The following is a 20709-nucleotide window of genomic DNA, read 5'->3' on the forward strand; positions in this document are numbered from 1 at the left end:
TTGATACATTAAAGTGTTATCAAAGCTGGTAAAGGTGCAGCTAGTTTTAATGACTTTGTACTGCAGGGTAGCTGGATTTATTCCAGGTGTAACTTAAGTCTGATTTAAGTGTTGATTATATTTCATATGGGTAGAAGTAGGCTATAGAGTAGCAAAACATGGAAAGACTCAAGAGCAACTAAAAATTATAAATATAAAGTATTTAGTAATATCAATTCTATATTCAAAACTAGTTGTTATCAGGTTGCATGCACAAGCTTCTTCATTAAAATAGGCTATATGTCAATATTAAATGATCAACTATCATTACCTTTTTTAACATTTACTTGTATGTCCACATACATTTAAACTTGTAAATTAAAAAAAACAGGATCTTGCAAATGATTAGAAGGGCTAGATAAAGGAAAGGTTTTATATTGTATTATACATATACATTTGATATTGCTTTTTCTTAAAGGGGCCAATTTTCAGGTATGATATTTGTATTTAGTGTCTCTACTGTGACATGTCTCCTTGCTTTAATGTTCAAAAAGCTCTTTATCTTTCTCATACTGCCTGTGCTGCAGCTCCTCTTTTCACCCTCCGTCTGAAACCAGAGCCCAGTCTGCTCTGATTGGTTAGCTGGCCGGCTCTGTGGTGATTGGTTAACTGCTTAAAGATGTCCCGCCCCTTAGCCTATCATTACAATGTGTAGGAGCGTTATGTAGTGATGCAATTATGTCACGGAAGTAAACAAAGGAGTCCAATGAAGATGTTCCTTAAAATGGGGATGGAGGGTTTGTTCAACTGGTTATTTGTTGTGATCTGTAGTACTGTGACACAACAAAACTTTCCAAATGTCTTATTGTTTATTTTTTCCAGAATACATGGGAATCATTCAACATTTCCAAAAATACATTTGATATGGCATGATCAAAACACATCCCCTTCTTGAGATAACTTCAAAAACACTGACATTCAAATTCATCCAACCAGCTGTACAGCGAGAATAAAAACACACAGCCACAGTCAGACACACAGTTAACCAGTCAGGCCTATGAAAAGTTGGAATATTTCCAGCGTTGCACATTGTCCCGGTCAGCTCACACACACTTGAGGACGAGCTTCTTGGTGAGGGTGTACTTGGGCTCTGGCATCTGTTTGTAGGTCAAATATTCTCCTTTGCTGACCTCCCTGTTCACACGTGTCAGCACAGTGAGTATATCGTCATTATCCTTGCTGCACAGAAAAAAGAGGAAACATGTCACATATGATAAATGTTGCTGAAATTGTGGCTATATTCTTATTCAAAAACATCGAATATGGTCCCAGATTTGAGAAAAGAGAAATATTCTATGTTATTTTGTGGAAAAAGTGAAGTTTCTCCATCAAAAGTCACAAAATCTCTCTGTCGCATTTTTCTTTTATCGATACACCTAGTTTTCCAATAAGCTGATTGTGGAGATAGATTTGTCTCAGTATTAGTTGTGTGAACAGACCAGTAAACCCCCAATTCTTAGTCACTATGATACATTTACATAAAAAAACAATCAACATGCTTTACTTGCCGCTTGTTGTTTAAAAACAAAAAGCAGCAGTAACCATGCTCCTACTTTTAAATGTGCAAGCCATCACATACTATTCAACAATTTCAGTGACACACCTAGAATTTCTCTTTTGTGTTAAAAATGCAAATCCACAGACCAAGAATTGAGATCCACAAATGGGGCGAAGCCTGCGAGCTAGTTCAGGCAGTCAACTCGAGCACCAATGATACATTAACACGTGACGCGCCTCGTCCGTCTTACAACCAAACACATTCTCCTGCCGCTCTATTTAAGCTGCCAGGTCTTCCTGCCTCTGCCTCGCTGTGCTGCTGCCACTGCTGTGTTCACTTGCTATTGCTGCGTCCATGTTCCTGCTGCTTGCCTGCCCCCCCACCACCCCAGCTTCCATCCCAGTGATGATACCCGAGCCTAGACGCCAAACTCAAACTATATGCTGCTTCTAATAAACATATTAAGAAACACGTGAGTTGTCTGACTGAAATTAGGTTTTTGTTCTACAAATAAAAACTGGATTTACACATTTTTATTGTAAATGCTAGAAAAATTATCACATATACTCTTCAATTTACCCGTGAATACATTTAATGTATAGAAATATTTTTTTATCTGTGAAATGTGTTTGTGTATTTGCAGATCTGATTTATATGAGCAAAATATTTCTGGGAGAATACATTTTAAAAATAGTTTTGCATTGTGGAAGGGGTTTTACATTACAGATTACACATTACCACAATGATTGTTGATCTGTACACACAATATTGAGACAAATCCGTCTGCGTAGCTGAGCCAAGGTTTTTTGCAATATTTACATTTTCTAAAATGTTTGGCATTTCCACTCTGGTTTTTTTTATTTGAAAACGCACCTACTGAGTGCTTGTCCTTTATGAAAGAGTTTAAGCTGGAGTCCAGCCTGGTTTTAAAGACGTTCAAACTCTGCATGGAGGCATCTCTCACCTGCTACTAGCAGACTTTTTCAGCTGCTTGCACAGCTCCTGGATGTAGATGGAGCCCGTGGTAGTGTTTCGAAACGACTTGCACTCCGGCACGGTGGCCATGCCCAGCAGGAAGTCAGCCCCCCAAGGCACCGTCTCTCCACGCAGGGGACCAGCGTCTTCCTCTAGGTGGCTCTCTCTCTCCTCCTCCTCCTCCTGTTTTGCCTTTGGGGGACAGGGCATGGATCCTTTCTGGTAGCCGCTCCCCTGACACGCTTGAATGAACAACAGTTTGGGCTTCCCGGCCAAGGTGGGAGCTTTCCTGCTGGAGAAGGGCTGGGACAGCTCTCGCAGGAACACCGGCTTCCCGTCAGTCCCAAACACGCATTCTTTTTCTCCATGGGAAAGCACACATATCACCTGAGATTAGAAGCAGACATGTTTTCAGAACATGAGTCTCTTTCTTGATTTAACTTGGATTTAGATATGATTCCCTATGACATGTTTTAATGGACTAGTTCAACATTTTGTAAAATACACTCTTTGCTTTTATGCTGAAAGTTAAATGAGAAGATTCATACCACTCTCACGTCCACATCGCAAGTTACATTTTTATAACGCATAAAATGCTCTTTTTAAAACGGTTTTACGATTGTCGGCCAAAGTATGAAGAAAAGTTATTACGGACAATATGTTCAGGAATTTATTATTATTACATTGAATATTTTAGTTTGTGCAGACATGCATATGTTTGTATATGTATTCAGGCCTCCTCTGTATAGGCCCTGTCCTGTGCATGTGTGATTATTGTACTGTGTGTAATAACAACTGAGCGACTTGGGGATAAATAAAGGGTCTTCTTAATACAATCTGAGTTCTACCACAAAATGAATATTTATTCTTTTCTTTCCTACCTGTAGTTCTATTTATGAAACTCAATTGTCTTGCCTCTACAATATAATGGAAACTAGATTGCACTCGGCTTGTGGAGCTCAAAGAGCGAAAAAACATCAGCAATGTCTTTTTTAAGAAATCATGAACTGATAATAGTCCTCTAACCGTGTTGTGAGCATTTTCATCTAGGAACTGTACTCTTTCTATCTAAGGTCAAGAGACTTTTCAAGAGATGCATGTCAATTTATAGCGAGCTAGCTAGTTAGCTTGTGTTTGCTAAAAGACTGAATATGCTAGCCTGGTTCTGCACACATATTATATCTTGGTTGCTTAATCTGTGCAATAACAAAAGTGTAAGAATTACAAGTTGTAGTTATAGGTGCCGGACTTATTCTTGCTTTTGGATGTAACTTTATCTTTTCCATAACGATATAAAATAAGTATTGATCATAACATTCCAACTGTAAAGCTATTCCTTTAAACAATATAAAACAAAGTACACATAGCAGTCAATGAATGTATGGTCTTAAGGTGTGTGGGGCTGCTCACCAAAGCATCCTCATCCAAAAAATTCCTCATGCACAGTTTGTGTAGTTCCAGTTTCATATCACCTGCTGTCAAGTTGTCGCGCACCAGCACAGTGAAGCCGAGAGCGGTGAACACTGAGCGCAGAGCCCCTGTGTCACATAAAAGAGACACATTCAATCATACGAGTGGATTGTTATTATTTTATACCATCACATTTGTTAAGAGACCCTATTGTGCTCATTTTCAGGTTCATAATGGTATGTTGTGCCTCTACTGTGACATGTTTACATGCTTTTTTGTTCTCATACTGCCTGTGCTGCAGCACCTCTGTCTGAAACCAGAGCCCAGTCTGCTCTGATTGGTTAGCTGCTCGGCTCTGTTGTGATTGGTCAACAGCTTAGAGATGTCCTGCCTCTTAGCCACGTGTGTTGGAGCGCTGGCCAGTAGAAGCGCTAGTGTTATGTAGTGATGTCATTATGTTACTGAAGTAAACATAGGGCTACAATCGAGTTTCAGGCAGGGTGTGTGGGAACTTTTGGATTTTAGCCTTTGCAGCCATTTACATTCACAAAACCCTTTATAAAACACAACAGGAAAGGCAAAACCCGAAAAAGCATAAGAGGGCCTCTTGAACACTGAATTGAAAATCAGACCACATGTTTTTTTCAAATACAACGGTACATACCCACATCCGCCTGCGTCCCATTTCGTTTTGACATCCCTGTGAAGTCCTCATTATTGATGACCACACACAAACCACGTGGCACATGAGTCAGGGCGTAGTAATCTGTCTAAGGGACACAAGCAGATCCACATAGACAAATTATAAACAATGTTGTTAAAAAGAACAAAGGAGGGAGGGGTATTTTGGTTTGGGGGAATGGTTACCTGATCGGGAAGAGAGGAGGAGGTTTTTGGTTCTGCATCGGTGCAAACACTCGCTTCTTCATCTGAAAAACAAAAACAGTGGACTCTTGTATTTGTACGATAACAATTACATTGAATATCTGTAGAAGCAAAAAGTTGGAAGGCTAGTCTTTCGGGGTGATTATTAAATGGCTGTGAGTTTGTAATACAGTGAAAAATAACAGACTTACAGCTGGGCTGAGTCTCAGATATCGACACATCGACAGGTTGTGTTGGCTGGGTGGTGGGTTGGACCCCCTGTTGGAAGAAAACAGAGTTCCAGTCCTCAGTAAACTGGCTCAATAAAGGAATAACTGTATACAAACACAATTGAATACACACCTGGTTATCCATGCTGAGATGAGAAGATAATCTGCGAGGAAGCGGCTGGGTTACCCCTAAAGTGAGCACAATCATATCATGAATATTATTATCTTGGAAGTAATGGTATCAATTGAATTAAAAATGTGTTAACGAATTTCAAATACTAGTATTTACTAACTGGTAATAGACATCAGAGGTTCCACTTTATAACATGATTTCTAAATTATTGGTATAAAGTTGAAAAAATGTCAAATTGACAAAGTACATTTTTCTTACGAGTTAAGGTTTCCAGATTAATCGCAAGCGTTGTCGTTGACACCCCTGGTTGGAAGGCGAGAGGTCCACTTCTGACTACACTGCCAACACTTTATCTTTTAAAACAGCAGTAAAAGTCTTCTACCTCAGTTTGCTGTACGCCAAAACCTGTATTGCATTGTTTTGGAAAAAGGCTCAAAGCCCAAGCATCACTCATTGGTTGGGACAGATGCTGTCAGGCCTCCCATCGGAGAAGATATCCTATGTATTAAGTTCTAGACGGCAAATGTTTGAGAATTGATGGAGGCCTTTCATTGATTATGCAAAGGATCTAAATGTATCTGATGTTCAAGAGGATGAATAGATGCCGTGCTGGTGCAGTTGACGAGACGGTGTAGTAGTGTGTCTTTTTTTTAATGGATACTTCTTTCTAATAATTATCTTGTATTATATAGACGAAGCATGTTTGTTTTTACATTGTTGTGTGAAAAAAATCCCAGTAAAAACATTGTGGGGGGAAAATGACCAAAAGCAAAAGAGTTGTTTTCTGTGTTGACTCCACGTGCAGCCAACCACTGACTGACAGTGGTATGTTTTAGAGTAAACATGTTACAACCCCTATCAATGAAGCACTGTTTCATATCTCCCTTCTTTTATTTCATTTTGACAGTTATTTTCCTGATATGAGCATTGCATCTTTAGTGAACTCAGAAACTTGTCTTAGTTTTCTGCTGATGCCACATTTTTCCATGTATTTTAGGAAAACTCCCCAATTCCTTTGCATTTCACTAGTCTGTGCTGCATGCTATGGTTGCAGGAAGATAGCGCAGAGCACACAACCTGCCTCTGCCTGACCTTCTCTCAAAACACACTTCTTGGCTCATCTAAAGAGGTCACATGCCTGTCTTCTTTTATAAATTACTTTATCTGTATACATTTTAGAACAAACACAATTCGTTTTTTTTTATAAGTTTAAAGTATAAAAGCACAAAGGAAAGTTGGGTTGAACATTTATAATCCAACATTTAAATGTGTATGTGCTTGTGTGTGGGTTTCATACCTTCCACATAGCGCTGTATGATTGCAGCCAGTTGTTGATCTATCCTCTGCAGTATCTCATGCAGGTCACGGAGATTGGCGTTTGACAGAAAACCAGTCTTTTCCATTTCAGCAAACACATCCAGTGCTGTCTGCAATTAACAGAGGAGAAATCCTGAAATGATTATTATGACTTGAGTAAAAGTATTGTTGCAGTGCACAAAACAATCTAACTATATAAATACACAGTCAAATATTCAAAGAAGTCAGTATTCATGTCCATGAATGCACGGTGATAGTAGGAATAGCTTGATACTACTTTTAGTTTCCCATATTTGCTGATACCCAGACCAATCAGTTTCAAATGTTTTCCATTTCTTTACCAACTAAACTGTTCCTTATTGATGCATTAAACCTAGCCATCTAGAAAACGTCATGCTTTAGTCATTTTCTACTTTTACCACCTGGTTTGATCGACGAGCCATTGTAACTGATTTCCATATCATTTATCAAGGGGGCGTAACAAGTCTGACACGTATTCACTGTCATCCTGGGAGTTTCCCTTTCATCGAGGGCCTGCTACATACCTGCCCGAAATGACGCGCTCTGTAATTGTGAAACAATTATTCCTACTCCCCCAAAGCAAGTTAGTAAATAGACTAGTTATGAAATACGGCTTTTTATTTATTTAAACTCTTTCACACCCAGAACTTCGAGTAGTGAGCAACATTCAAAATACAAATGTTAAGAGCAACATTGTGCAAATGTGAGTATTTTTTAATTACTGGCGAATTTTATTCCATATTTTATTGTATGTAAATACTGCTATATTTTACTATTTAAAAAAAAAAAGTGATATATTAATATATATATAAATAATTCTCTATCTTTGTTTTTAATTTTTGTTTTACTTTATGTATGCACCATGACATCAAGTCAAATTCCTCGTATGTGTCAACCTACCTGGCAATAAATCTGTTTCTGATTCAAAATAGGAATTATATAATATATTTATATGGAATTAAGAAGTAACTCCAGTGTAAATAGCAGATCTAACTCAACACTAGGTGTACCCTATGTCTAGATGACAGTTGTTGATTGATAGTAAGGCTAATGGATTGTATCGGATTTTCAGTGTAGCACACATTATTCAGAGGGCTATCACAACAGCTTTGTCAATGGTTTAGCTTAGTGTCGGATCTTATTGTTCCATGCCTATAATTAAGAAATCATGTAATAATAAAGTAAACATCCTCCGTTTTCTCTTTCCGGTTTGTCATGCATTTCTCTATTACAAATGCATGTGTATTTGTTTTATCTCCCCCTAAATAATAGTAAATAGCAGCATTTTAATCTTGTGGTTTATCATGATTACGTGGGTTTGTTCTCACCTTGCATGCCTCAGTTTGTCTTCGGCCCAGCTTGTCACTCAAAAGGAACTTCAACGTTTCCAAATGTTCCTCAGTCATGTCCGCATAGATTTTGTACAGCGCCACCCTGACAGAAAGAGGATTATAGTGAAATACAAACAGGAAAAACAACAGACATATTTAGGGATACAGACTTTGCCAAACAAACTGTATTTGTAACCCTATTATTTCCCCGGTTACAGTAAATATGTACCTGTATTCTGACAGCACAGGACTTGCATCGGTTTCTTCTGGTCGCCTGCTGTCCGTCTCCAGGCGGTTGAGTAGATCGGCTCGCCGGATAGTTTGGAGCAGCTGACAGAGGAAGGAATAGTCCTCCAGCAGACCTTGTTCTTCAAGTCTCACAAAGAGCCTTTTTGCATCAGCGATCTGTGTTAGGACAACCGAGAAACACAAAAATAAACTTTGGAGAACTCACAAAAGATGCAACAGCTGAGAAAGTTGTCCAAGCAATGATGGAAGATAAGTTATGACCCAAAGGGAGCTTCTCACAATGTTTATTTTAGTACTAAGCAAGTGAAGTGGTGTTTGAAGGTAGAGAAATAATTTTCGCCCAAAAACAATAAATGCTTACTGTGTCTCTACTTTCTAATTTGTCTTGAATATGAAGCATTTTGCTTGATGAAGCTGACATTATTATATTAAAGTCATTATTACTGTTCAAATTAGAAATAAGGTTAAATTGTTAACATAGGTTCAGGAGCATGGCCACGCCTAAAACTCCGCCTCAAACCACGGCCACCCCTATTTATATCCGGCAAAACTTCCGGCCAATGCTTGTCTCCATCCCTTATCCCTACATCCTTCATCCCTCATCCCTCATCCCTATCCCTTCATCCCTACATCCCGCAGCCCGAGCAGACAGCCAGACAGCCGACAGCCCGACAGCCCGCAGCCCGAAGCGACCCCGCAGCCACAGCCCGCAGCCGAAGCCCGGCAGCCCGCAGCCCGACAGCAGGGCAGCCGGCACCCGACAGCCCGCAGCCCGCAGCCCCGGCAGCCCGCAGGCCGCCAGCCCGCAGCCGACAGCCGTGCAGCCCGCATCCCAGCCCGCACCCCGAATCCCGACAGCCCGCAGCCCCCACCCCGCACCCGACACCGCCAGCCCTCATCCCGGCTCCCTCAGCCCTCAAGCCTCATCCCTTCATCCCTCAGCCCGACACCCCTCATCCCTCAGCCCTACACCCTACATCCTCAGCCTCACTCATCCCTTCATCCGTACCTATCCATCCCTACATCCTCCATCCTTCATCCCTCCATCCCTCATCCCAATCCTTCATCCCTCATCCCTTCCCCTCATCCCACACCTCCCCCTTCATCCCAACATCCTCCGCCCGTCAACATTTATATTCACATACCGTGTATACTAACATCTAATTCCAGGTACCGTCTGGGGGCCCGTAATCAGCCCACGCAGAATTATGCCGGAGACGGAACCCCCACTCTGAGTCTCCCACTGCACGGACCACAGCTCGTCCTCCCAGACCATCCCTTCACCCCCTCACATCATTTACATGTTACCTCAATAAACTTACAAAACATGACATTGTTGTGGCGTGGTTCCTGCTAGTGAAAACTACATATTTTACCATACAACATTTGTTTTGTAGTCAATGTAGCAAATAGTTTACAATTATAAGAAAACGACAAAAGTGTCCATAGTTAGGGGTCAATAAGACAATTTTTCCTCAGAAGTAGGGCTGGGACAAATGGAGGAAGTGCACAGATCCAATACTTAAGTCAAATTACTTATACCACATTGTAAACATTTGAAAGAAAAAGTTGTGCATTGAAAAAGTTACTGAAGTAAAACTATGAAAGCATAATAGGGAAAACGTACATAAGTGTTAAAGTACTCACTAAAGAAAAAGGTTCCCCTTGTTGTAAAAATGTAAATGTAAGAAATGTAAAAAAAAGACCTGGATTTACAAAATACGATAAGGCCGGTTTATTTGTCTTATTTAATTCATACTTTATGCAAAACATGAAGTTTGGATTCTTAAGTAAATGTATGGACAAACTTAGTCAATAAATAAAAAAGATATAACAAAAAGTGTATTATTTCCTCAACTTTCCTGTTTTTTTAATCGCAATTCTGTATACGTTTTTTTTGCAATCAACATCATTTGTAGCGTAAATAATGCTGTCGGACAAATAGAGTGCAGTAAAAATACAATAATTCTCTCTGAAATGTAATAAGTGACAAGTAGAAAGTGGCATGAAAATAAATTACTCAAGTACATTATCTAAAAATTGTATTTAAGTAGAGTACTGTTCCACCTCTGAGTATTAGATATGTTGAGCTCACCCCCTCCAGGCGTCTAATGTTGACCACATCCCGACACAAGAAGCAGAGAGCGGCCACCTCGGAGGACTCCAGCTGCTCATCAATGTGAGAAAGCATCAGTCTATCCATCCTGATCCACCAGCTGCAGGCCTGCTGCTCAGCTCACTGCACTGCTAGTAAAGACACAGACACAGGAGGGGGTTAATAGTAAAGTGGGCATTTGTAAGAAGAAACAAGGAAAATAATAAATAACATGAGCTTGAAATAATGGCCAATTACCACCTTTATACTAAATGTAGCTGTAATTATACAGATTCTTATTTTTTTACACCATAAACATATCAGAAAGTACATTAAGAACATTGTAGACATGTTTTTTGACTGATTGACACTAATAAAACTCTTAAAATGTTTACTTGTACGCAGTCAACTTCCTCAGGCAGGTACTTTAAACGATAAGACATATATGTTAATGTGTATTTGTGTGATATTGGTTTATTAATAACAATACCCCTTTCATCACTTTACATTGTAGCTTCTAACATACATTTATTTGTTAGAATTTTATGACTCAAAATAGCATACAAACTAAATGTAAAACAACTTCAAAAGATAAGGCTGGAAATAAGAAAAGTAGTGTTGTAAAAACAGAATTCCCCTAACTGGACTTTAGCTGCTAAAACCATAAAACTCACGGTGTATGGCGCAGTGACGTCACGGAAAATACCAACCCTGATGTTTGTTTTTGTTTTTTTACTTAAACAAAATAAAATGAGTAAATAAAATAAAGTACGTTTTGACTTAATATTTGACAGCACCAACTGTAACGCAAAGTCAAACCAGTGTAACTTTGACATAATGTTACAGTCACAGCTTGTTTACCGTTTACATCTACATAGCTAACATTGGGGTACAGGCTGTGTACATTAGCAAAACATGACACAGCTGAAACAACTTGAGACGTTTACACTTACCACTGTCAGTCTACGTCCTCGAAGCAAAAAGTTACCTTTTCTGTTATTCAGTTTGAAAAAATACTTTTTGACGGAGAAAAAAATCACAAATGAAGTGTAAAGTGGTAGAAATAGATTTCGTGTGACGTTCGTGCGCCCGCCGCTCGCTGGTACCTTGGTTTCACTTTCAGAGGAGAAGAGTGACGGTTTTGTTAAAGAATGGTCACTTCCGCTTACAACCTTCAAAAGAAAACCTGTGTTTATTGTCACTAAAGACGCAAACACTGCACTAGCCTATATAAAGTGGTCTAAGACTGTGTACACAATGCACAAATAGTGCTCTCGTTCTTCTTTACTATTTGGAGAAGGTTATAAGACGAATTTTTATTATGTAATTTTTGTTACTCTTTTATTTTGAAAACTCTTGTTTGGCAGCAAACATTGCTCAGACATGCCTTTACTGCTTCACCTAAGTAGGTCAGGGAACGAACACAAAAGCACAAATACTATTTGAACCATGTCACTTTATTCACATCGCTTAACCTTTTTAAAGCACTATCAGAAAGCAACACTACTATTCAGGGAAACAATTGCAAGACAGACAACTTTAAAATTCATCATTGATTTAAAAGCTATAAAAAGGCTGTTTTTATGTGAGCCCCTGGCTTTTCTTTCTGAGTTAGGGGGTTTCCAGGCTTGGTTTTGGAGGACGACGGGAGGCAAAAGGGATGAAGTAATCTCTGGCAAACTGGAAGATGTCATCTGGTTTCCTCAGCAGCAAAAACTGCAGGAAGTCAGATATGAGGGCTCTGATCTCTGGATGCTGTCTCAAGTATGAGGCATGGTCAGCCTTCAGCTCCTCCTGCCCAATTGAGACATTAACACACAGTTATACTCTGCTTCAGTCATAGGATATATGGGTAAGATGATGATAACATATATATACATATAGGATAAGATGTATGGGAGGAAACAGAATAATTTAGCTATTAGCGTTAAATAAATGTACTACATGAGAACACTATTGGTTACCTTTCTGTCCAAGAACTTGGAGCACATCTGCATGTCTTCTTCCCAAACCAGAGGAATCTTCGCAAAACCTAACACACACACACACACACACACACACACACACACACACACACACACACACACACCACACACACACACACCACACACACACACACACACACACACACACACACACACACACACACACACACACACACACACACACACACACACACACACACACACACACACACACACACACACACACACACACACACACACACACACACACACACACACACACACACACACACACACACACACACACACACACACACACACACTTACTACACGTTACTCTGTTTCTTTGGAGAATAGTGTAACGTGTGTGTTAAAGTGAATACCTTTCTCTATATGTGATGGCAGCTGAAGAAGCTTCATGGTCACCGGTGATCCTACCTGCAATCTGCTGGCCAAGTGCCTGATCAGAGAAAATAAACTGTTCAACAAACAAATCATTTATGAAGTCATATTCATTTTTTCTTCTTTAACAAAGTGAGTTACAGAGAATAAACGCATGCACGCGTCGAGGATGCTGTGTATTTGACTGATTACTGCTCAATACGCCATACACACACACACACACACACACACACACACACACACACACACACACACACACACACACACACACACACACACACACACACACACACACACACACACACACACACGTGAAATACAACTAAAAAAACATGAATGTGTTTTCTCTTTCCTGCACGTTTTTTAATTTATGCTTGTTGGTTAAAAGTCACATACAATTCAATGCACTTTTAATTACACCATATATGCATCACTGGTAGCCAAATCACAAACATGATTGATTGCAATTGCCTTTTGTTTTTCATTTCCGACATGCAAATCACACTAAAACATTTTTTATTTAATTAATCAAGTCATCATAGTTATTTGAAGACCCTATTTTGCTTTTTGGGCTTCTCTCTTTCCAGCAGTGTTTTTAGTGTCTGTAGTTAGATTTTGTTTGTGCATGTAAATGGTTTGCAGAGTTTCTCTCTCCCCCCCCCGGAACGCCTCGATTAGACACCTTTGTTTACTTCCGTAACATGATGACATCACCATGTAACATTCACACTTCCATTGGCTAGCACTCCAACACATTGTACGTGATAGGCTAAGGGGCGGGTCCTCTCTAAGCAGTTGACCAATCAAAACAGAGCCGGCCTAACCAATCAGAGCAGACTGACTAACAGTGTCAAATGAACTGTAGTACCCTCTTTGATCCACAGTGTTGGGTATTGGGACCTGTAGTCTTTGAGCTTACCCGTCAGCCAGGAAGTAGCACTGCCAGGTAGAGGGGCTGTCCTCCACAGAGTCAACGATCCTCTCCAGCCCAAATACCTCCACAGTCTCACCCCCAACCTCCAGCTGCTTCAGACCCAGCTTGCTCTGAAGTCAGAGAAACAGTTTGAGTCATATTATGAAAATGCTACGGTCCCAGCTGTGTGCATCACTTTTTAGTGTCCCTTTTAGTTATTAAATGTCCAATGACACACACACACACAACATAAACATATGCAACATGTAGTTTATTAATACACTGTGTTACTTTACATTTTTTAACAGTGCTCCTAAATGTATTTGTGTTTTTTGACAGTTAGCAACACACGTTCTCCTTGAGAACAAAGCCTGAGTAGAGCAATGAAAATGACAAAGATGTCTTACAGGCATAACAACTTACAAAAGTGTTGTGGATGATGTGTAGACCATGGTTGAAGGAGATGAAGGTCATGTTTTCTGGCACCCTCTTCCTAAGAGCGATCAGGCGCATCAGCAGAAAGTTGGACCCCTCTGTAACCAGCCCTCTAAGGGCAGACATGGGGTAACAAATGCTCTCCTTTGTCGTCTCCTGGACACACACACACACACAAAATAATGACACTTTACAGTAATGGCATGAGGGATGATTGAACCCTAATAATGTGTTGTTTAATCAACGTTATGGACATTTTATTTCTACTCTATAGTTTTACTCACCCCTCCTACAGTGGTAACTTTATCAATCACCATCTGTCCGTCATGTAGCACCATGTGACACCTCCTGTCCAAACTGTGGTCCTCCAGCTGGAAACGGAGTTCAATGTTTTAAAAAATAAAAACAGACAGAGAGTTAAGGCAGTCAAGCACCATGGTACAGAGTTCTCACTTCTATGTGTGTTAAAATAAAAATAAATGTGCAATGACCCACCTTAATGTACTCATGGAAATCTTCCTCCAGCACCTCCAGGTCTGTGGTTAGGTAGGCTTAAACAGACAGGACGACGGACATTCAATTAAGGTATACTGACACATCTGTAAAAAGACAAGACAACGGATGTCCACCTCTGCCCGACCTCACCTGTCACTGTTGTGCCACAGGGGGAGTCATCGATGGCTCCCTGGCTCTGAGCATGCAGAAGCACACAGGGCTGATGGTGTCTACGGGCAAACTCCACCGTCACACTGAACTTCCCCAGGTCTCTGCCGCTCTCCGACACAGTCACCAGAGAGTCTGGGAACACACACTTCAGCAGCTCTGCAGGCTCTGAGAGAAGTGGGGGAGATTTAAGTTTTAACATGAGACCAGTGGACAGTTTGAAATATGTCTCGAGCTGAGGCGGAAGAAGTATTCCGATTTAGAAAAAGTATACTAACACCACACTGTGACTACTCAATTTCAAGTAAAAGTCCTGCATCAGGAATATTTAATAATATATAAAGTATTTAAGTGCAATCAGGAAAATGTACTCAAAGTAAAAGGAGTAAAAGGACTCAGCAACTCTTTACATTGAGTAAGCTGGAACTGTGAACTATTTTTGAACAAAAATCTGCTGAGCAAAATTGCTGCCAATTAAATTTCCATTAACCCACCAAATGTAGTAGAGTAAAAGTACAAAGTAGTAGGCCTATAATATAATGTAAAAGTACCCTAGTAAAGTACCAGTAGGCTACCATATTTTGTTACTGAAGTAGGCTACAGTACTTGAGTACATGTTACATTACACCTCTGATTAATGGCGTATTTCTCTTTTGAGATAATTGGCAATTCTGAGGTGGTGCCAAAATCAGGTGGTGCATACTAAGTTGACGCACACGACATTAAACTCACCGATGCTGGACAGGAAGGTGAGAGCTGAGTCAGAGGCTGCTAGCTTGTATCCCTCGATCCTCGCTAAGGCTCCGGCGAGAGGCTCGTCTTCCAGTGGGGCTTCCATCTTTAACGCTGTTTGTATTCAATGTCAGATAGCCTACTAACGGTAGTAAAAACCAAAAAAGTGTCACCGTAGCTTGAACAGCGTTGTAAGACTCACTTATGAAAGACAGACTGGTTGTTTTTCGTAGTTTTTATCACACAGTCTTTTTAATGTTAGTTATGTGCAGCTTTTGTTCCCGATACACGGAAGAGAGGACTAACACATTTTAGTTGTCACGGCAACAACGCCACAGTACCGTAATAACGGGGGAATATTGTGCAAACGAATTCTCTTCAGAGCAAGTGCACACACAAGCAGTGGCGGTTCTAGACCAATTTTACTGGGGGGGCCAGGCTGGGGCCAGTTATTTTATGAAAAGGGCACAATAAACGCGGGATAAAATAAACATAAAATATAGTATTTTGGTATTTGTTTATTTAGGCTACAGGTATTTAATTCAGCAACTTGATTTACAGTTCTTTGTTTCAGTATTTATTTTTCAGCCTTATACACATATAGTCCAGTTGAATCGAACCCTGGTGCGTTTAGCCGCTTGGTGCGGTTCGTTTGGGTCGGTGTGAACGCAGCCCGAGACCTCTGAAGTGAACTAAACAACCGGATGCTGGTCCGCCTAAAAGAGGTGGTCTCGGACCGCTTGCAAGTGAACTCTGGAGGGGTTCATCTCTGGTGTGAACGCAGTCCGCACCAAATGATAGGAAGCCTAGTATTTACGAGTCACAAGAACGCGGATGTCTTCAAAATCTTTAGCGAAAGAGTCTTTCAAGACATCCGCTGTTGTTTAGTTAAAGAGTGAAGCAGAATTAAGTGTTGAACAGTGTCGTGTAAAGTGAAAATGCTCCGTCAACTATACATAAAAGTAAGAGCCACCTGTCGGTGAAACGCCCCTGCTTACTGCAGAATGTCTCATTATGTGTGTTATAATGTTTTTTAACGGACTTTGTTTGATTATATAATCATATGCGCAGGCCGCTAGAGTCTGTTGATCTTCAGATTAACAGCAGCATGTCACCTGCCGATGCTCCAAGGCGGAGGCTGCGGTAGAAATGGCAGGGATTTGCGCTTTGCGGTTTTACCCCCTTAATGTCTTGAATGGTTGAACAGTATTTCCGTGCACATGACTTGTGTTTAAAGTTTATAGTCCGTTTGAGTTTTGCCCGTGTGAACACAAACCGAACTTTCTGAAAAATGAAACATTGTAATAAACTGTCGTCTGGTGCGCACCTGAACACGGACTATTAGGTGTGAATGCGACCTCACATTACTGCAGTGTTTCTCAAAGTGGGGGGTGGCAATAATCAATCAATAATATGATACAGTACAAGTAGTATTACACATACTGTTTCAATCACATTAGTATGCATGAAAAGTGACAGATGGGCCCGCCCCCAATTATGCTAATGAGCTAAGTCCCGCCTCCCTTTGTTCGCGATCCTTTGATGTGAGGGATACAATTATGCTAATGAGCTAAGTCCCGCCTCCCTTTATTCGAGATCCTTTGATGTGAGGGGTGAGGTGTCATCACAGGTGTGAAATGCCCCCCTGTGTAGCGCCTTTGTTGTCTAATCCTTTGATGTGAGGGTTGAGGTGTTATAACAGGTAGGTGTGATTTCACACCGGTGTGTTATAAGCCTCTGATGTTAATCTAGGTGTTGATTAAGGCAGTCTCTTTGAAGTTATGCGTGAGACTGTCTGGCCCCTGTCCCCTCACAGCCCTTTGTTGTCTAATCTAATTAGCCTTTGATGTCTGTCCTTTGATGTGAGTGTTGACGTGTTATAACAGGCAGGTGTGATTTCACACCGGTGTGTTATAAGCCTCTGATGTTAATCTAGGTGTCTCTTTGAAGTTATGCGTGAGACTGTCTAGCCCCCGCCCCCTCACAGCCCTGGCCTCTCCCCCTTTCTCCACCCCTTCCTGTCACACGATATGAGGCCAGAAGATAGTGGGGGGTGGAATTAGGTGAAAAAATAAATCCATGCAGACTAAATAAAAAGCCAGTCATTTCCACTCATCAAGTCACCTTTCAAAAAAAGAAAAATGGCCAAGAGACGCATCGATATGGGTTTAATCAGCGAGACGCCTGTGACAACTTACCGCCATCCGTCCGGAGCGCCAATCAAGAAAACGGATGCAGTATCTGTGCCGGGTTCAAACGCCTCCAGCCGAAGATCTGTGCACAAACTTATCTCGTGCCCTCATTGGTCATGTGCGCGTTCATGTGTGTTTGAGGAGGGGCTCTGTAAGGAAGTGGTAGATGTTTTCCGGTTGTGTACTTTCAAATTCTAGCTCACTCGAGCTGGTTTCTCCAAAATGACCTACCCCACCTTTAAGTACAATTATCACACACACACACACACACACACACACACACACACACACACACACACACACACACACACACACACACACACACACACACACACACACACACACACACACACACACACACACACACACATTGGAGTTGGCCTTTGATGTGAGGGTTGAGATAAGCCTTGGATGTTAATCTATATGTTGATTAAGACACTCTCTGTGAGGTGAGAAGCGAGGGGATGGAGTTAGTTTTAAAAAAAGAAATATGCTCAATCTAAATAAAACAGCCATTAATTTTCACTCACTAAGACACCTAAAAACGTTATTGTCATCTCTAAATTTGATTCAGGGTTTGTTTTAAATGATTTGTGCTTGCTAAGGATGTTTCTTTTCAAGTTTTTGTGAAACTGTTAACTACAAGGAAGTCTCTGTTTGCAAAGAGGGTATTCATATTAATTTAAAAAAGATCTTATTTAGGTTTTAATAGTGATAACTAAGGATGTTCTCTTTAGTTGTAGGGCTTGTGAACAAAGAAAAGCTGTAAACACTTAAAATACATAGAATCAACAGTATGAGGGTAAATTAAAATATTCATTTACAAACATACAAGGCTTTGTCTACTGAAGATCAATGCAAGGGCAGAGTTTCACTCTGTGGGGGGACAAAAGAAGCATCGTTAATTACCTGGACAAAGGACTCTTTAAAGCAGAGATACCATATGCAGACACATACCTGAATATCAGCAGGAGAGGACTCTTTAAAGTAAATACATTATAAGGTTAAAATAAGATATGTGGTGGAATTAGTTTAAAACAGTCACCTTACACTTTTAGTTGTCCTCTCTAAATTAGATGTAAGTTTTTTTTAAATGATTAGTGTCAATTAAGGGCTATTGTTATTTTGGTTTATAAGGGGATAGGAGTTCAACTTTAAAAATTGCACAGGATCATTCTAAGAAGAGTGAGAGGGCTATCTCCTCTATGCATTTTCTTGACCTGTATCTGATCTTGAAAAACTCTGGTAAGTACTTTTTATTTTATAATATCATGTAATTATTTAATGCTGCTTGGTGTGTGTTAAACAACCTCTGTGCATCTGTTGTATTTTATTTTGTAACAGCACTATGGCTCGTAATGATTTAGAATCTTTGGGAAAAGTACCCCTCTATGTACACATAATGTGGTGTAGATTTTTAATCAAATCTTTTTTGTTTTTGTTTTGTGTGTGTCTCAGTTCAGGAAAGTCTGAACCAAATACGAATTGGAATATTAGAGAGGATTAACTATTTTGGTGGAACCCCATATGATTCATTCCCTGTGGAAAGTGAGTATATATGTATTTAAAACTGTATGTGTTTGTATATCTAGCTTATTTTTATTTTTTTTGCTGATGTGTAAAATATCCAAAATAACGTTTTATATACTTACTCTCTTGTCAAAAGGTGATGAAGTTTGCAGTGTAAGCCAGCCATCAGTGTACCAAAACCTCCCCTCTCTGGAGTTTACACACAGCATACCTTCTGCGACAAGTGCTGATCTAAGTTTGATCTTCAGTGATCCTCTCACACACCATCCCTCAGAGAGCCAGACAGACTCGTCCCCCTGTAACGCCCCCCTTCAACAGGTCTGATGCTAACCCCCAACACAAATAAGGAACTCGTTTTATTTTAATGGCATATGCAGATTTTGGCTTTTTTTCTCTTGCCAAGATACTTTTAAACACACTTTGAGGTATGCAAAACCTTAAAACTAGAAAATGAAGTACATTGTCTGATTAGATTTTTTCTTAAAGACTATTTCTCTAAAAGGTAAGTTTGTGATTTTAACAATTTTCACTGACACTTGGCAGATTTGTGTGTAATTCTCTCACAAAGGAACTGTAAGATACACTTTTTATATATAATATATATATAATATAATATATACTATAATATATATGCCTATAGTTTTGTGGTAACGTTCACGGGTTAGAGTTAGGCTAGCAACTCACAGCAGCAGTATGCCTACACTATTGTCATTAGTGGCGTGAACGTTACCACAAAACTATAGGCATATATATTATAGTTCATAACAGGTAATGTCAAAGCTATGAACTGCATTGTTGTAGTTTAGCTGCAATATAGGCTATATGTAACATCTAACATTTACAAAAGTCACCTGTAATAGTTACCTTATTTAGGACTAGATGCCGTTTGCATGGTGGAGAGCAGCAAGGTGATGAAGGGACCTTTGAAGACAGCGCCACTGCTGCGCATGCACACTTCTTATCTCATAATTATGACTTTCTATCTCATTATTTTGACTTTCTTATCTCATAATTATGACTTTTTATCTCATTATTATGACTTTCTATCTCATTATTATGACTTTTCATGGGGATTTTATTTTTTTCAAGTGGCAGAAATGGGCTTCCATAAGTTTGACTTTTTCCTTCACTCACACATCCGCGACCCACTCCAAACGGGTCCGCGACCCACTTTTGGGTCGCGACCCACCAGTTGAGAACCACTGGTATATGGTTTTTTGTGATTTTTAGCCTCACAGGTGCTATTGTTTTCCATGCACGCTTTAGCCAGCCATTGGCGGTGTATCGCTGAAAGGGGTCTGACTGCAGACCCTTGCAGAATGCAGAGTAACATTAGGAACTAATGTTACTCTGCATTCTGCCTATCGCACCAGTAAAGCCAATACAGTAGATCGTAATATTAAAAACTTTTATTTTGGAGAAAAAACGCCCCTGCACAGAAATCCTATTTATTCATCCATGTGTTGGTTGTATCCGTTCTAAAATCCTCCATGTGTCCAGGAAACTTTAAAAATAATGGTAATTGATTTAAGGACTAATTGATTTTCACCTCATCACTCAGTTACTTAACGGTTTTCATATAAATGTACTAATTTTGTAGGCTACTGGTCATGTTTGAATTTATTTACCTAAGACATAATAGTAAATAGATTTTTGTTTTAAAGGTACTTTATGAACACTTTCAGATTTATGCATACTTGTGTTGAGGATGGAGTA

At 40.0% G+C, this 20709-nt stretch overlaps 2 protein-coding genes and 1 long non-coding RNA gene across 15 annotated transcripts; 1 reads left to right on the forward strand and 2 right to left on the reverse strand.

Annotated features, from left to right (window-relative positions):
- Positions 1-829: 829 nt before the first annotated feature.
- casp8 (caspase 8, apoptosis-related cysteine peptidase) lies at positions 830-11289 on the reverse strand. Of its 5 annotated transcripts, XM_034232029.1 has the most exons (12): positions 11116-11289; positions 10163-10314; positions 8048-8223; positions 7816-7921; positions 6447-6576; positions 5150-5205; positions 4999-5065; positions 4790-4851; positions 4587-4692; positions 3923-4050; positions 2502-2899; positions 830-1218 (listed from the first exon to the last, which is right to left on the reverse strand). In XM_034232029.1, exons 2-12 carry the CDS (start codon positions 10268-10270, stop codon positions 1083-1085), a joined length of 1473 nt encoding a protein of 490 aa, XP_034087920.1. In that variant the 5' UTR covers positions 10271-10314; positions 11116-11289; the 3' UTR covers positions 830-1082. The 5 variants fall into 5 exon arrangements, with proteins under 5 accessions (XP_034087920.1, XP_034087916.1, XP_034087917.1 ...); XM_034232025.1 differs by having other exon boundaries at positions 4999-5205; positions 11151-11289; XM_034232026.1 differs by having other exon boundaries at positions 4999-5205; positions 10163-10311.
- Positions 11290-11598: 309 nt separating this feature from the next.
- Positions 11599-19265, reverse strand: catip (ciliogenesis associated TTC17 interacting protein). Of its 9 annotated transcripts, none has more exons than XM_034232039.1 (12): positions 19116-19263; positions 18296-18339; positions 17470-17612; positions 15272-15385; positions 14522-14707; positions 14372-14427; positions 14161-14247; positions 13865-14032; positions 13448-13572; positions 12510-12586; positions 12127-12194; positions 11599-11956 (listed from the first exon to the last, which is right to left on the reverse strand). In XM_034232039.1, the coding sequence occupies exons 4-12, from the start codon at positions 15375-15377 to the stop codon at positions 11774-11776; spliced, it is 1056 nt and encodes a 351-aa protein (XP_034087930.1). In that variant the 5' UTR covers positions 15378-15385; positions 17470-17612; positions 18296-18339; positions 19116-19263; the 3' UTR covers positions 11599-11773. The 9 variants fall into 9 exon arrangements, with proteins under 9 accessions (XP_034087930.1, XP_034087926.1, XP_034087924.1 ...); XM_034232035.1 differs by having other exon boundaries at positions 15272-15410; positions 19116-19262; XM_034232033.1 differs by having other exon boundaries at positions 15272-15413; positions 19116-19262.
- On the forward strand, positions 18491-19671 carry LOC117556614. The gene is made up of 3 exons (XR_004570603.1): positions 18491-18708; positions 18922-19011; positions 19130-19671. It is a non-coding gene; the product is annotated as an uncharacterized LOC117556614 (long non-coding RNA).
- Positions 19672-20709: the final 1038 nt, after the last annotated feature.

The sequence above is a fragment of the Gymnodraco acuticeps genome, unplaced genomic scaffold (assembly GCF_902827175.1).
Source record: "Gymnodraco acuticeps unplaced genomic scaffold, fGymAcu1.1, whole genome shotgun sequence".
In the NCBI taxonomy this organism is placed as follows: Eukaryota; Metazoa; Chordata; class Actinopteri; order Perciformes; family Bathydraconidae; genus Gymnodraco; species Gymnodraco acuticeps.

Coding starts and splice junctions, on each gene's coding strand:
- casp8 (XM_034232025.1), bottom strand. CDS start 10,270: ATGGATAGACTGATGCTTTCTCACATTGATGAGCAGCTGGAGTCCTCC. Junction 4,051..4,586: donor TGGGACGCAGGCGGATGTGG/GTATGTACCGTT, acceptor TATGTGACACAG/GGGCTCTGCGCTCAGTGTTC. Junction 1,219..2,501: donor AAAAAGTCTGCTAGTAGCAG/GTGAGAGATGCC, acceptor TTTTCTGTGCAG/CAAGGATAATGACGATATAC.
- catip (XM_034232038.1), bottom strand. CDS start 15,377: ATGGAAGCCCCACTGGAAGACGAGCCTCTCGCCGGAGCCTTAGCGAGG. Junction 14,428..14,521: donor CTGTGGCACAACAGTGACAG/GTGAGGTCGGGC, acceptor TGTCTGTTTAAG/CCTACCTAACCACAGACCTG. Junction 14,248..14,371: donor ATTTCCATGAGTACATTAAG/GTGGGTCATTGC, acceptor CTCCGTTTCCAG/CTGGAGGACCACAGTTTGGA.